This window comes from Podarcis pityusensis, assembly GCF_964106645.2.
Source record: "Podarcis pityusensis genome assembly, chromosome: 2".
Taxonomy (NCBI): Eukaryota; Metazoa; Chordata; class Lepidosauria; order Squamata; family Lacertidae; genus Podarcis; species Podarcis pityusensis.
In genome coordinates, this window is record NC_138029.1 from 90,287,428 (window position 1) to 90,300,614 (window position 13,187).

Genomic DNA, 13,187 nt, shown 5'->3' on the forward strand with positions numbered 1-13,187 from the left:
TGACTGTTGAGTTCTCTCCAGTGGATGCCATCCAGACCCAGAGATCTGAGAGTTTTTCTATTGCCAAAAAGTCCTAAAATTCTTGCAGTGCTATTTGCCTCAGTTTCTCATTCTTGAATAAGTTCATTCAGGCACAGAGGTTTTATCCTACATCTTCTGCTGTGAAGAAGAAAGCAATTTCAGCTTCTCTTGCATACATTCACTCCAATATACAAATGCATAGCCCATTTTTAGCTTCTTAGCAGCAGTTATGAGGCAAGTCACGATTGCCCTTGGGAGCCAGGGAAGTGTATTTATAGGTGGGAGGCTCAAATGTTGTTTCCAGCCACTGTGCTCACTTTGAGTAAGTCACCCTTGCCCTACCTCGTAGGGAAATCGCAGGGAGTTGGGTGGGAGAGAGGAACAATGCCAGTGTAATTTCCTTTGTGGGGGAAAAGGCGGCGTGAGAGCACGAGGAAACAATTCTTAATTTTACAAAAGTTGGAACGGGAGCTGAGCGAGAACAACCTGAAGCAGCATGGGGGGGGGGGTTTGAGGTGGAATTTGAACTCGGGGCTCCCCAAAGACTCGCCATGAGCATAGCACCCGCAGGTGCCAGTGGCTGAATTAACGGAGAGAACGGAGTGCCAAGGGCCAGGGGCGGCGCCAACGGAGAGCGGCCTCCGCCCGTGAGGAGCCGATGGGGAAGGAGGGCGGAACGAGCGGCAAGCGGAACCTTTGCGCGCTCAGCAGGAAGACCGTTTTTTCCCCGGCCGGGAGGCCTTCGTCGTGGGACGCGCGTCTCGGCGGCGGTTTGCCACGTCTGAGAGCGAGAGAGCGGCTGGTGCAGCTGGAGACTCCCCTCCGCCCCGGCCGTCACCATGGTGAGGGGGCGCTCCGAGAGGGATAAAGAGGGGCCGTAGCCCGCTTCCCGCGCTGAGCCCTTCGGGCCCGGCCTTGCTAGCCCCCGGCGCGGCTTGCCCAGGGGGTGGGGGTGCCCTGGGCGGGGGTGGGGAGGACGCGCTTCCCTGGTACGGGACGTGGGGTTGCCCCTAGTAACGGGGTCTCCTCGCACGCCTTTTCCCAAGGGATGTCAAGCCTGCGAAGGGTGCCCACCGCCGCCACCCACCACACATGGCTTTTAGGAAAGCTTTTAATATTTGATGAATTATTGTATTTTAATATTTTTGCTGGGAGCCGCCCAGAGTGGCTAGGGAAACCCAGCCAGATGGGCAGGGTATAAAATATTATTATTATTATTGATTGGGGGGGGCAGGCTCGGGGGAAAGCGTCGTCGCCCACTCGCGGGCTGAGCCCCATCTCCTGAGCAGGCCACCTATTACCCAACAGGGACACCCTCATGTACTTGTTACACCCCTGTTTTCCCATAGGAGGGGGGGTCAGTGAGCATGACACATAAACACACACACACACACGGTTTTACGTCGGCGAAGGATTGGCTTTTCTTGTTTGCGTGTGTTTATTTTCGCAGTAGCTGCGCCGCTTTAAAAGCATAAGGTGCCTGTTAAGAACAAAGCCTACCCAAGGTCTGGGTCAGCTCCAAAGGGTCTGGTATCTTGTCTCTAACAGGAAGCCCACAGCCAGGACATGAAGGCAGTAGTGCTTAGCGCGCACCCCTGCTCCCACATTAACAGACGTATTTCCTGGAGGTTCCATTTAACTGCCATATTCAATAGCTGCTAAAGGATCTATGGTCCATGCTTTTGCCTAATTCCCCTTTAAATAATCTAAGTCAGGAGACTTACCCCAAGTGTGGGGCCTGATCCAGCTCTCCCCTCCAATTTTCTGCCCCCCACCCCTGGCTGCAAAAAGAAGAAAAAATAAAGTTGGTAGTGCTGGGGTGAATGGAGCCCAGTGCCATAAATACGTGGTGGATAAAGCTATTAGGGTTTACTAGTCATGGCAGTTATTTAATCTCTAGTATCGGAGACAATTTGTCTCTGAATTGGTTGCAGAGAATCTTGGTGGAAATTCAATTGAGCTCATGTCCTCCTTGTGGGAATATTACAGCATAGGTGTCTCACGGGCCACTGCAAGAACTGAAAGCTGGATTAGATAGGCCTTTAGACTGATCTAGCGGGGTTCATCTTATGTTGTTATATATATATATATATATATATTTACAGTGCAGCAGGAAGCTTTCAGAAGTGCAAGTTTTAACTTGCTATGTCACATTCTACCTCTACTGATCTCAGTATGATGTCAATGAAGTTCCACAGGTTGCTGAGTTTAGAAAGTGGTTGTACGCATGGGGATGCTGCAAAGTCACCTGAGGGTTAAATCAATTTCAACTTTTTGGACACCCATTAAACAATGCAGTCAAACCTTACATAAAAATGTGAAGCAAAAGATGATGGCATGTTTTAATCATTGAGTGAAACTCTAGGGTCGGACTCTATTATTTATTTTAAAATGTCTTGCTGTATATTTTCCTACTAGGTGTCTGTAATTAATACAGTGGACACTTCTCATGAGGACATGATCGTAAGTATTTGCTTTTTAAAAAAAAAAATATCCCCTCAAAAAAGAAAGAAATCGTAATGATTAACTTTATTTTAAAAGAATGAAGTAAATGACAGAACATTTGTCCTAAGCAACTGTCTTAAAGGGATCACCTATTTCAGTTGTGAGATGACCTTGGAAGCAGTGGTGGGAATGGTAGGGACAAAGTGAAATCGCAAGCTTTAATCCAGGGAGAGAGTTGAGCATGCTGTGGCTAAGTTCCCTTTGGATTTTACGTTTAGGAAAAGTCTTGCTTAGTGACCTTTTTAATAGAACCAGCATTTTGTTGTATATAGAGGAGGGTGATACAATGCTTTTTATGCGTTATGGTTTTTGGAAACGGTGACAATGAGCAGAAAATGCTTTTTTAAAAAAGAAAAAAAATTATAGCAGTAGGAGCTATATGGCTGAGTAGGTAAAATGCAACAGAGGAAGGCACAACCCATCGGCATTATCTGCATTGCAATTTCTTCCAGAACTGTGCTCTCTCATAATTCCCATTTGTGTCAGTCAGGACTTAGTGTTGTGTACATCTGGTGTGAAAAGCTGTTAATGGCCATCTTGCTACAAGCTTTATCCAGGGTAAATAATGGATACTTTCTGAGTGAGTAGTAAGTAGCTTTCCAATCCTGCTCCTACCATTAATTTAGTTGACTATTTGGTGCAGGTTCTATTCTATATTATTGCAGCTTAGCCATGTTGTATCAAAATAGCAGATAATATTGTGGCATAAAGTTAACATGACCTTCCCAATAATTCTAAACTACTTTATACTCTCCATCCTTAAATTTTACCTATTCCCACTAGAAGCTGAGGTGGTCAGGGCAATTTCTGCCTTCTTGAGACTCTAGCCCCGTTTTGCCTGATAGTCATCACTATCTCAATCTGGGTATGATATTGGCTGCATTTGGGTTTTCCAGGAAAATGCTGTGTGATCACACTTTTTCATCGTACTGCACTGTGATATTCAGCATTTTACACATTTGGATTTGTTGCTTTTGAGATTTTAGAACCAGTTGTATTAATTAATCAATTAATCCAGAATTTATAGATGATCATGAAAACTTCTTTATTACTTCCCAGCATGATGCTCAGATGGATTATTATGGCATGCGGTTGGCAACTTGTTCCTCAGACAGATCAGTGAAAATATTTGATGTAAGGAATGGAGGGCAAATTCTCATAGCTGACTTAAGAGGGTGAGTCAATTAAAGACAACATAATCCTATGACAATTTCCCCATTTTCAGCTTCTGCTTAGGGGTACAATTAATGGCTTTGGGGGCAGAGTGGTGAAAACTTAATGTGCTTTGTTTACATACACAATTTTCAATTTGCTTGATAATGTCTTCCTTCAAAGCTGTTTAGCAAAACACTTCTTCGAAAGTGTATCATTTATGATTGGCTAAAATAAGCCTCAGAATTACTTACACGTCTCTTATTTTGCAATTGTCAATTACCACAGTCTGAGGGAGGGAAAACCTTTTTCTTTCAAGGGTTGCATTTCTTTGGGGGTATCTATTGGGACTGCATGCCAGCACAAACTCCTTTTCTGACACCCCTTTCCTCTCCCTCTCTGTCCTCCTGTGCCCAGCACACTGCTAGGAAGGAGGGACAGATCACTCTCACAGGGGGCTTTCTCCCCCTCCTTCCATCACTCTAGCAATTTCAGCCTCCCCCCCCCCCCCATTTTTCCTCTCCTTGCCAGTACTTCTTGCCAGATCAAATGCAAAAGTCTTCTCTCCCCCATGAAATTAGACCAAGGACTGTACAAAATTAATCTAAGGACTACACACAACTGTCAGGCTTCATGTTCCCCATCCCTAATTTTCGGGGGGGGGGAGAGATTTCAGCATACAATCATCAGGATAGTGGTGGGGCAGAGGAAAGAGTGAAAGAATGAACACCAGAAGAGCTGTAGTAAAAGGCATTGGGCATAATGAGTACTACCCTTCGTTGAGGAACTAGAGAGCTGAAATATTTATTTTAGAAGGATTAGATGAAAGGGATTTTAAAAGATGAAAAAGATTCTGTGGAATTTGTTGTTAATTTGGCTGATTTTTCCAGCAAATCACTTGCCCCTGTTTCCCAGACAGTGACTATTTTTGTAACTGAAAATTCCATATATTTCCCTATAAAAGGTGTACTAATAGGTACATACTCTGAAATTTTAAAAATAAAAATAAATGGAAAGGTACTGAATTTCTGACTACAAAATATCATTTTGATATTTTAGTGGTAATATGTATCCATAACTGAAAATATTTCCATGACACTGAATGGCTTGTAAATGCTCTTGATAATAAAGTCTTGGTTCAGTAATATTCCCCCCCCTTCATTTCCTTCTGTTTTTTTGTAGACACGAAGGCCCTGTTTGGCAGGTTGCCTGGGCTCATCCCATGTATGGAAACATCCTGGCTTCCTGTTCCTATGACAGGAAGGTTATTATCTGGAAGGAGGAGAATGGTACCTGGGAAAAGGCACATGAATACACAGGGCACGATTCTTCAGGTACTGGCTGTTCTTCCTGCTAGCTAGCTGAGTACAGTCGTAAATTGGAAGTCGAACAGCCTAGTTCTCGAACGTTTTGGCTCCCGATCGAAACCTGGAAGTGACTGTTCGGGTTTTCAAACATTCTTTTGGAAGCTTCCTGCAGCCAATCGGAAGCCACACTTTGGTTTTAAAACGTTTTGGAAGTCAAACGGACTTCCAGAATGGATTCCGTTTGACTTCCAAGGTACGACTGTACTTTGTTGCTTCAGTTATAATTTTCATGCATTGATTAGAGACTTCATGCAATCATGCTGGTCCCAGATCTTTGTTTGGTCTTCCTTAATTGAGCCTGCTGAGCTTCTGTTGCATGTCCGTTGTCCTTTTCTGTGTAATGCTCTAGTAAGGACCGAACTTCACAGACAGTGAAAGTAAAATAATTTATTTAGGTAACAGAACCATACCGACTGGAATGGCAATGGCATTTTATTGCTTTTTGTTATCATTCTGATTGTGAGTCAGTTTGAAAGGCTCTTAGTCCTGGAATGCAGCATTAAAAAAAACACCACATCTGTAGTGTTTTTCTGTTATTACAATGCAACTGTCTGCTATCGACCCCATTTCCAGATGTTATGTTATACTAATTTTGGTAAAGCATTACTAGGATCAATAAACTATGCACTGTCTTAAGTGCAGTCACAGAGAAATCTACCTTGGTACCATCTAAAATTCCTAAAACTTAGTTGCTATTTAAAAACAAAAGCTTTAAGCATAATGTGACAGACTTTTAATCCACTTAACAAGCCTAGGCTTCTGCTCTGATTGCCTCAGTCATTGCTGACAAATCTATTCAGGTCAAGGTACACATGAATTCCCCTCAACTTTTAAGTAGCCTTTATAAATAATTCAACCAATTTTTGTTTTTTCTGGCAGTGAATTCCGTATGTTGGGCACCACAAGACTTTGGATTGATCCTGGCTTGCGGCAGCTCTGATGGGGCCATCTCTCTGCTAAGCTGCAGTGGTGATGGAACATGGGAAGTGAAAAAAATCAGCAATGCACATACAGTGAGTAATTTTAATGGGATTCTTTTATTGTGCATTTCAGATATGGATGTTTATTTTAATGTCTGTGCAACAATTTTATTCTTTGTAAACTGCATAGAAACCCGTTTTGACATTAAGTTGCATGTAAATCAATATATAATAATCACAATTTTATTGCAGAAAGTTTTGCTACTCTGTAGTACTGAACTGAAGTTAAAACGAAAAGCCACTTTGATGAAATGTCAGATGTCCAAAAACATAGTTAATATGTTTACATATGGGAAGGCCCATACCCCAGTGGTTAGACTGCATACGTGGAAGAAGACAGTCCAAAGTTCAGTTGCTGATGTTTCCACTTAAGAAAATCCTGGTAACAGGACTGGAAAATATGTCTGCCTTAAAATAAAATAAAAAGCAGAATGCTGGTGCTAGTACAATAGGCAGTAGCTGTCTAGATCGTCTGGCAGTGAAAGGCAATTTCATACGTCCAAACAAATAAGATGAAAAAGTTGGCATTGACTCAGGGCCTTCATTTCTCGACATAATTATACTGTTCTGTTTAACGTGAAAGTATTCAGAATAGCATGATAAATGGTATGCTTAGTATGCTACTTCAGGAAGTATCCTGTCATTATGTTAGTTGTGTTAAGAAATATTTGGATGCTTGCTTTGGCTACAAATAGGAAGAAACTGCATAAATTTGTGTTCTTGCATAGATTGGCTGCAATGCTGTTAGCTGGGCCCCTGCAGTTGTACCAGGAAGCCTTATAGAACCGCCATCAAGCCAAAAACCAAACTACATTAAGCGTTTTGCATCAGGCGGCTGTGATAACCTTATCAAGATTTGGAAGTAAGTTGTCCTGACAAATTTACCTAAAGTCTTCCTATATGACAGACCTTTCTTTGTATTTCCTCTTTTCAACCTCCCCCCACCCACACTCCTTCCAAGGTATTAAAATTGCTTAAAAGGCTTTATTTCTGACTCTAACCTCGCTCACTTTCATTCCAATGTGTGCATCTGTGCTTGCACTTCCATGTCTTGGAGCGCAAATGGCTTTATCTGGAGTTTCAAACAGCAGCTGTCTTCTGAAGAGACTTAGAAAAAAATTACCTCCATATTCACAGGCAGCTTCAAATATGGCATGGGAAGCTGCTGTTTAAAACAGAAAGTCCTGCAAAACCCTTATGTTATCATTGAAGTGGGTTGTTGGAACAAGGCTTTATGAAATTCTTCTCCTTTATGTATCTTGGGTATAGGATCAGCCCGTTATTTGTAGTGTTGTAGTGTTGCTTTGACAGAATGGCTGTCCCAGCTTTAGGTTTTTGCTCTTGTTTTGTGGAAGGTTAGCTTTTTTATTGTTATTACTGTTATTATTTAAATTTATATAGTCATCCATAGATCTCGGCATTTCACAACATAAAATTACTATATAAAGAGCACAAAATACCTAATTAAATATAAGAACGAAAACAAACCAAGAACCTCCCCCCATCCCATGATACATTTAAAAGGACATGGGATGTCAATCAGCCAAAGGCCTGCTTGAAGAAAAACTTTTTACCTGGTGCCTAAAGGTGTATAATGAATGCGCAAGCCGAACCTCCTTGGGGAGAGCATTCCACAAACAGGGAGTCACTGTAAAAGGGGCTTGTTTTCATATTGCCACCCTCCAGTCCTCTCATGGAAGGAAGCACATGAAAAAGGGCCTCAGAGGATGATCTCAGGGTCTGAGCAGGTTCATATGGAGAGAGGCAGTCCTTGAGTTATTGTGGTCCTGAGCCGTTTAAGGCATTATAGGTTAAAACCAACACTTTAAATTGGGCCCAGATAACTGGCAGCCAGTATTACAACACTAAGCTTCTGCATGGGAAATACGATGAGAATATGTTTTGTTTTGCTCTTTCTAAATTTGCACCTTTCTCCCTCGAATCCTGCCAGAGAAGAAGATGGCCAGTGGAAAGAAGAACAAAAACTTGAAGCTCACAGTGACTGGGTCAGAGATGTAGCCTGGGCCCCCTCCATAGGCTTGCCAACAAGTACTATTGCCAGCTGCTCACAGGTAGAGATTGAATGGAGTAAATTATATACAGTTACTTTTCACATAACATTTAGCTACTATAGGCAAAAAAAGCACCTGAGACCGCCACCCTCTGCTTATAGAAGCTGTGGTTGGATCCAGAGTTTCCATAAGTGAAATTTGGCTAGTAGAAAGTTATTTGGAAGATAGGGTTGGGGGGGAGAGAGAGGTGGTTTTCACCAATTCTTCCCTTCCCCTGTATCTCCCCAAAATCAGAGTACAGTGGTACCTCGGGTTACAGACGCTTCGGGTTACAGACTCCGCTAACCCAGAAATAGTATCTCAGGTTAAGAACTTTACCTCAGGTTGAAAACAAATCGCGTGGCAGCGGCGCAGCTAATGGGAGGCCCCATTAGCTAAAGTGGTACCTCAGGTTAAGAACAGTTTCTGCTTTAGAACGGACCTCCAGAAAGAATTAAGTTCTTAACCCGAGGTAGTGTGGGAAATGGTGCAGAGGGCTTCAGGAAGAAGGGGAGATCAGCAAAAATCACTTCCCCAATCCTTCCTCCTCCAGGAGTCTCCACTAGATCTCAGGTCCTACACCAACTGGAAAGAGTCTGGATCCAACTGACTTTTAAAAAAAATCATATATTTTACTTTCACTTTATTTCATCTAGCAAAAGATGTATGTCTCACTGATCTATAAAATTCATAATCTAAAAGTGCAGTTGCTGATTTATCAGTACACTACTGACAAGGCATATACATCCATCAGGCTAGTTTGGGTAGCTCCGCAACAGATAACTGATTCAAGCTTGCAGAAATTCATTGTGGCGCAGTCCTGTCTGGGCTGTCCACATAGTCTTCAGATTTGGGGATGCATATTTGATGTACCATGTAAATATATATATATATATCTCCCTGCATATGGAAAGCTGGCATGTTTTCAGTGATATTTAATACAGTCATGCCTCGGGTTACAGACGCTTCAGGTTGCGTTTTTTCAGGTTACGGACGTGCCAAAACCTGGAAGTACCGGAACGGGTTACTTCCAGGTTTCGGCGGTCGCACATGCGCAGAAGCGCCGAATAGCAACCCACACGTGCACAGACGCGGCACTGCGGGTTGCGAATGTGCCTCCCACACAGAACACATTCGCATCCTGAGCATCCAGTGTAATAGTAAAAATAGTAAAAGTAAGCCTCCCATGTTCAGTTGTACAATGGCACACTTAAAGTTTGAAGCAATATAATCCAGGTAAAACCTATCCAGGGATGGGGAACTTTGCTCTCCAGATGTTGTTTGACACCAACTCCCACCAACCCCTGCCAGTAGGGCCAACGGTCAGGAATGATGGGAATTGTACCCTCTATATATTATTATACTACAAGTTTCTCACCTCTGACCTGTGTCAATATGCTATGTCTGTAAACTTGCTTGTTGGAAATGTATACAGTATTTTTATGGGCCAACAATTATGGGCTTCTAAATGGTGCAGCCACATGCCTTTGGGATGCTGCCTGAGTGGTTCTGAAAATAAGATGCCCTTGATAAGGAGGCCTTGCTGTATTTAGTGCTGAATGTGAGCTTGCCCTTGTCCTTACAGCTTTGCTTGTTGTTTTTCTAGGATGGCAGAGTTTTTATCTGGATGTGTGATGATCCCTCTGGAAATTCATGGTCACCAAAATTGCTACACAAGTTCAATGACGTAGTCTGGCATGTTAGCTGGTCCATTACTGCAAATATTCTTGCAGTGTCTGGAGGAGATAATAAAGTGAGTGTAAAGCATTTTATTCTTACACTTTCAGTCACATGGCCATATGCAGGTATCAATCTAACTAGTTCTTATGCTCATGAGATCCAAATTTTTCAGTTCTGATCCTTATTTGTAGTCAGAGAATAAACCAGCTTCCCAATTTGGATATATAGGGAAACTAAATTAACAAAAGGCTGCAAGTCTTGCACTTCAGTGTGAGAAACAGAGGATGAGACTGCACAAACCCAAGGTTTGTTCTTGATTTACTAAGATAAAGCTTACTATACCAAGATCATCATGTCTAAACCAGGCCTATATCTTCCTAGGTTCTAGCAGTGGGGGGGAGAGGAATCTACTTTTTCTAGAAGTTTAATAACTTTTTTAAAAGTTAAAAACAGACATCAGTTAACCATATTTTCACTAAGTTGTATTGACTTTAGCAATGTTGGAAGAAGTTAAATTTAAACATTAGCTTGCCTTGTGTGAATTTAATTGAATCTGTTTGGAGTGGGAATACTGTGCTGCCTCAAATATGGAATGACTGGCAACTATTGGCAAGGGGAAATTTTCAAAATAAACTCATGTTGCCAAGTGCAGTGGATTCTAAAACCTGGGCAAGAACTAAACACTCTTATTCTGATCTTTTACAGGTAACTTTATGGAAAGAATCTGTAGATGGACAGTGGGCATGCATCAGCGATGTTAATAAGGGCCAGGGAGCAGTATCTGCTATTACAGAAGGGCAACAGAATGAACAGTGACAAATGGGTTAACATCAATCCCAAATTATCAATGCAAGGAAATAGACATGATTTTTACTACTTTTCTTATTAAACCAAATTTATTTGATCTGGCACAAGCAAAGCTAACGTTTCAGGAAAGCTATACATACCATAGCATTTTGCCTTAATTGACACTTGATAAAATTCAAGGCAAACTGTACATCAAAAGGTATTGCTCAGTTGCAGTGAGATTTTTTCTTTTAAGCATCACTTCATTTTCTTCATTAATTTGCTGGGAAACTCTTGATAAGCCTTCCATTAACTCCTCTCCATTAGGAGGAGAGGAAAAGTTTCTATGGATCAATCTCTCTCTTTCAGAATGACTTGTTATACTTACTACAGTCTTCTTATCATTTAAAGCCTGGTAATGTTTTCTCTTTCAACAAAAAGAAAGAAACTCTGCATCAGATACCTAATACAGAATTTGAACTTAAGCAAGAGAGATGGAGACTGCCATTTAAACATGGAGAAGGATTACCAGAAATTCAAAGTTGCTTTTGTTCTACAGTTTGCCCTTCTATTAGTTGCAAGTACTTGTGAAATTGACCTCCAAAATATTATCAAGCTAATAAACTCTAAGCCACTTTGTGTACCTCTTTTTGTTTAAAAGGAAAAATAAAGTCTGATCAAAACAATCTCAACTGTTTGGAAAGAAGGCTACTTTTTTACAGAGGTTATTTTATATATTTTCTCCCCCTGTAAATATGTATCATCAAGTTATTGGTCCAAAGCTTGCTTTTCCTTTTGTCCAAAGGTTACTTCATAAACAAGTAGAGTGAAAACAGCAAGAGCTTAAGAAGAGCAAAATCTGCTTGTGTGACAGGGAAGGAGATGGGGCAGCAGTAAAATCTGACCAAGTCAAAAGTATTAAGAGCCAGATATGAGGACAACAATCATTTCTTAAGTCTATTGTCTTTCAAGCAGGCTAGTTCTTTTCAGTCTCCTATTCTGGTTCGGTCAGATATCATGTGCAGTAATGTGTCTGGAGTTTTAGAAGGGTATCAACAATCTGGAATGTGTACAGAGAAGGAAGCCAAATGAAGGTGAGGAGTTGAGAGCAACTCCTCCAACTTTTCACCATAGAAGAGATTATTCAGATGTGATATGATGACTATCATACAGATGTTGGAGCCATTTTTTTCTGATGCTCCAGAGGGTAGGACCTGAAGCAACAAATTTAAACACAGGGTGAGTTTCTGCCTGTCAGTTGTAGGAGTGAATTTCCTGTGTCAGCACAGGGTTGAACTACCCGTACATTTCTGTATATAAGACTATGGTTTTTTCCCCCTTAAAAATCATGCTTAAAAGTGGGGGTCATCTTATACATGGGTAGTGCATAGGGTGGATGTTTGCTTGGTTGCTGCCGCGGCTGTCAGCAGCTGTTGTGTGTGTTACTAGCTGCAGCATCAATGGGTGGTGTTGATTGGCCAACGCTCCAGCAGTTGGGCGGGCGATTGACAGCTTCTACTGGTGATGGGACAGACAGGAGGTGGATTTTGAGATGTGTGCAGGTGAGCGATTTTTAGCAATCCCCCCCCCAAAAAAAGCTCAACAACTGTGTGCCATCTCCCCCCATTTTCTTAAATTTGAGTCCCCCAAAATAGGGGGTGTCTTATACATGGGGGTGTCTTATAGATGGAAAAGTACGGTAGTATGGAGGCTCTACCTGGTGCAAAAAGCTATGGATAGATTGCTGATGGGGACAGCCAATATCACCAGCATGTAACTGAGGCACTCAAAAGCTTGCACTGGCTGCATACCAGGCCAGGTTCAGGGCTCTTGTGTTAATTTACAAGGCCCTTGACAACTTGGGTGCAGGATACCTCAAGGACTGTCTGATTCATTATAGCCCTGTCTGATCACTGAGGACTTCAGGGGAGTCGCTGTTAGTGGTCCCCCATGGCAAGGATGCATGGCTTATATCAGGGGTCAGCAAACTTTTTCGGCAGGGGGCCAGTCCACTGTCCCTCAGACCTTGTGGGGGGCCGGACTATATTTTGAAGAAGGGAAAAAAAGAACGAATTCCTATGCCCCACAAATAACCCAGAGATGCATTTTAAATAAAAACACACATTTTACTCATGTGAAAACACCAAACAGGCCCCACAAATAACCCAGAGATGCATTTTAAATAAAAGGACACATTCTACTCATGTAAAAACACGCTGATTCCTGGACCGTTCACGGGCTGGATTTAGAAGGCAATTGGGCCAGATCCGGCCGCCGGGCCTTAGTCTGCCTACCCATGGCTTATATCAGGCTTCCTCAACCTCTGCCCTCCAGATGTTTTGAGACTACAATTCCCATTTTGAGACTACACCACTGGTCCTGCTAGCTAGGGATTATGGGAGTTGTAGGCCAAAAACATCTGGAGGGCTGAAGTTGAGGAAGCCTGGCTTATATCTACCAGCAGCTGTGCATTCATGTGGGTCTACTTTTATGGAACTCCATTCCAGCTGTGACAAATAGGCCCCTTCCCTTTTTGAACATCTAATGCCTACTGAAGCCTTTTATTCCAGCAGGCACTTTAACTGAATTCTGATGTTAATAGTTTTCACTGATTTTTATCCTTATTGTGTGTTATCTGTATACCA

General features: G+C 42.2%; 1 protein-coding gene across 2 annotated transcripts; it reads left to right on the forward strand.

Moving 5' to 3' along the window:
• Nucleotides 1-704: 704 nt before the first annotated feature.
• Nucleotides 705-11,228, forward strand: SEC13 (SEC13 homolog, nuclear pore and COPII coat complex component). 2 transcript variants are annotated; one of them, XM_080995855.1, is made up of 9 exons: nt 705-863; nt 2,440-2,484; nt 3,586-3,701; nt 4,861-5,012; nt 5,925-6,058; nt 6,754-6,887; nt 7,977-8,097; nt 9,683-9,829; nt 10,462-11,228. In XM_080995855.1, the coding sequence occupies exons 1-9, from the start codon at nt 861-863 to the stop codon at nt 10,570-10,572; spliced, it is 963 nt and encodes a 320-aa protein (XP_080851981.1). In that variant the 5' UTR covers nt 705-860; the 3' UTR covers nt 10,573-11,228. The 2 variants fall into 2 exon arrangements, with proteins under 2 accessions (XP_080851981.1, XP_080851980.1); XM_080995854.1 differs by lacking the exon at nt 705-863 and adding an exon at nt 1,193-1,216.
• The last annotated feature ends 1,959 nt before the right edge of the window (nt 11,229-13,187 follow it).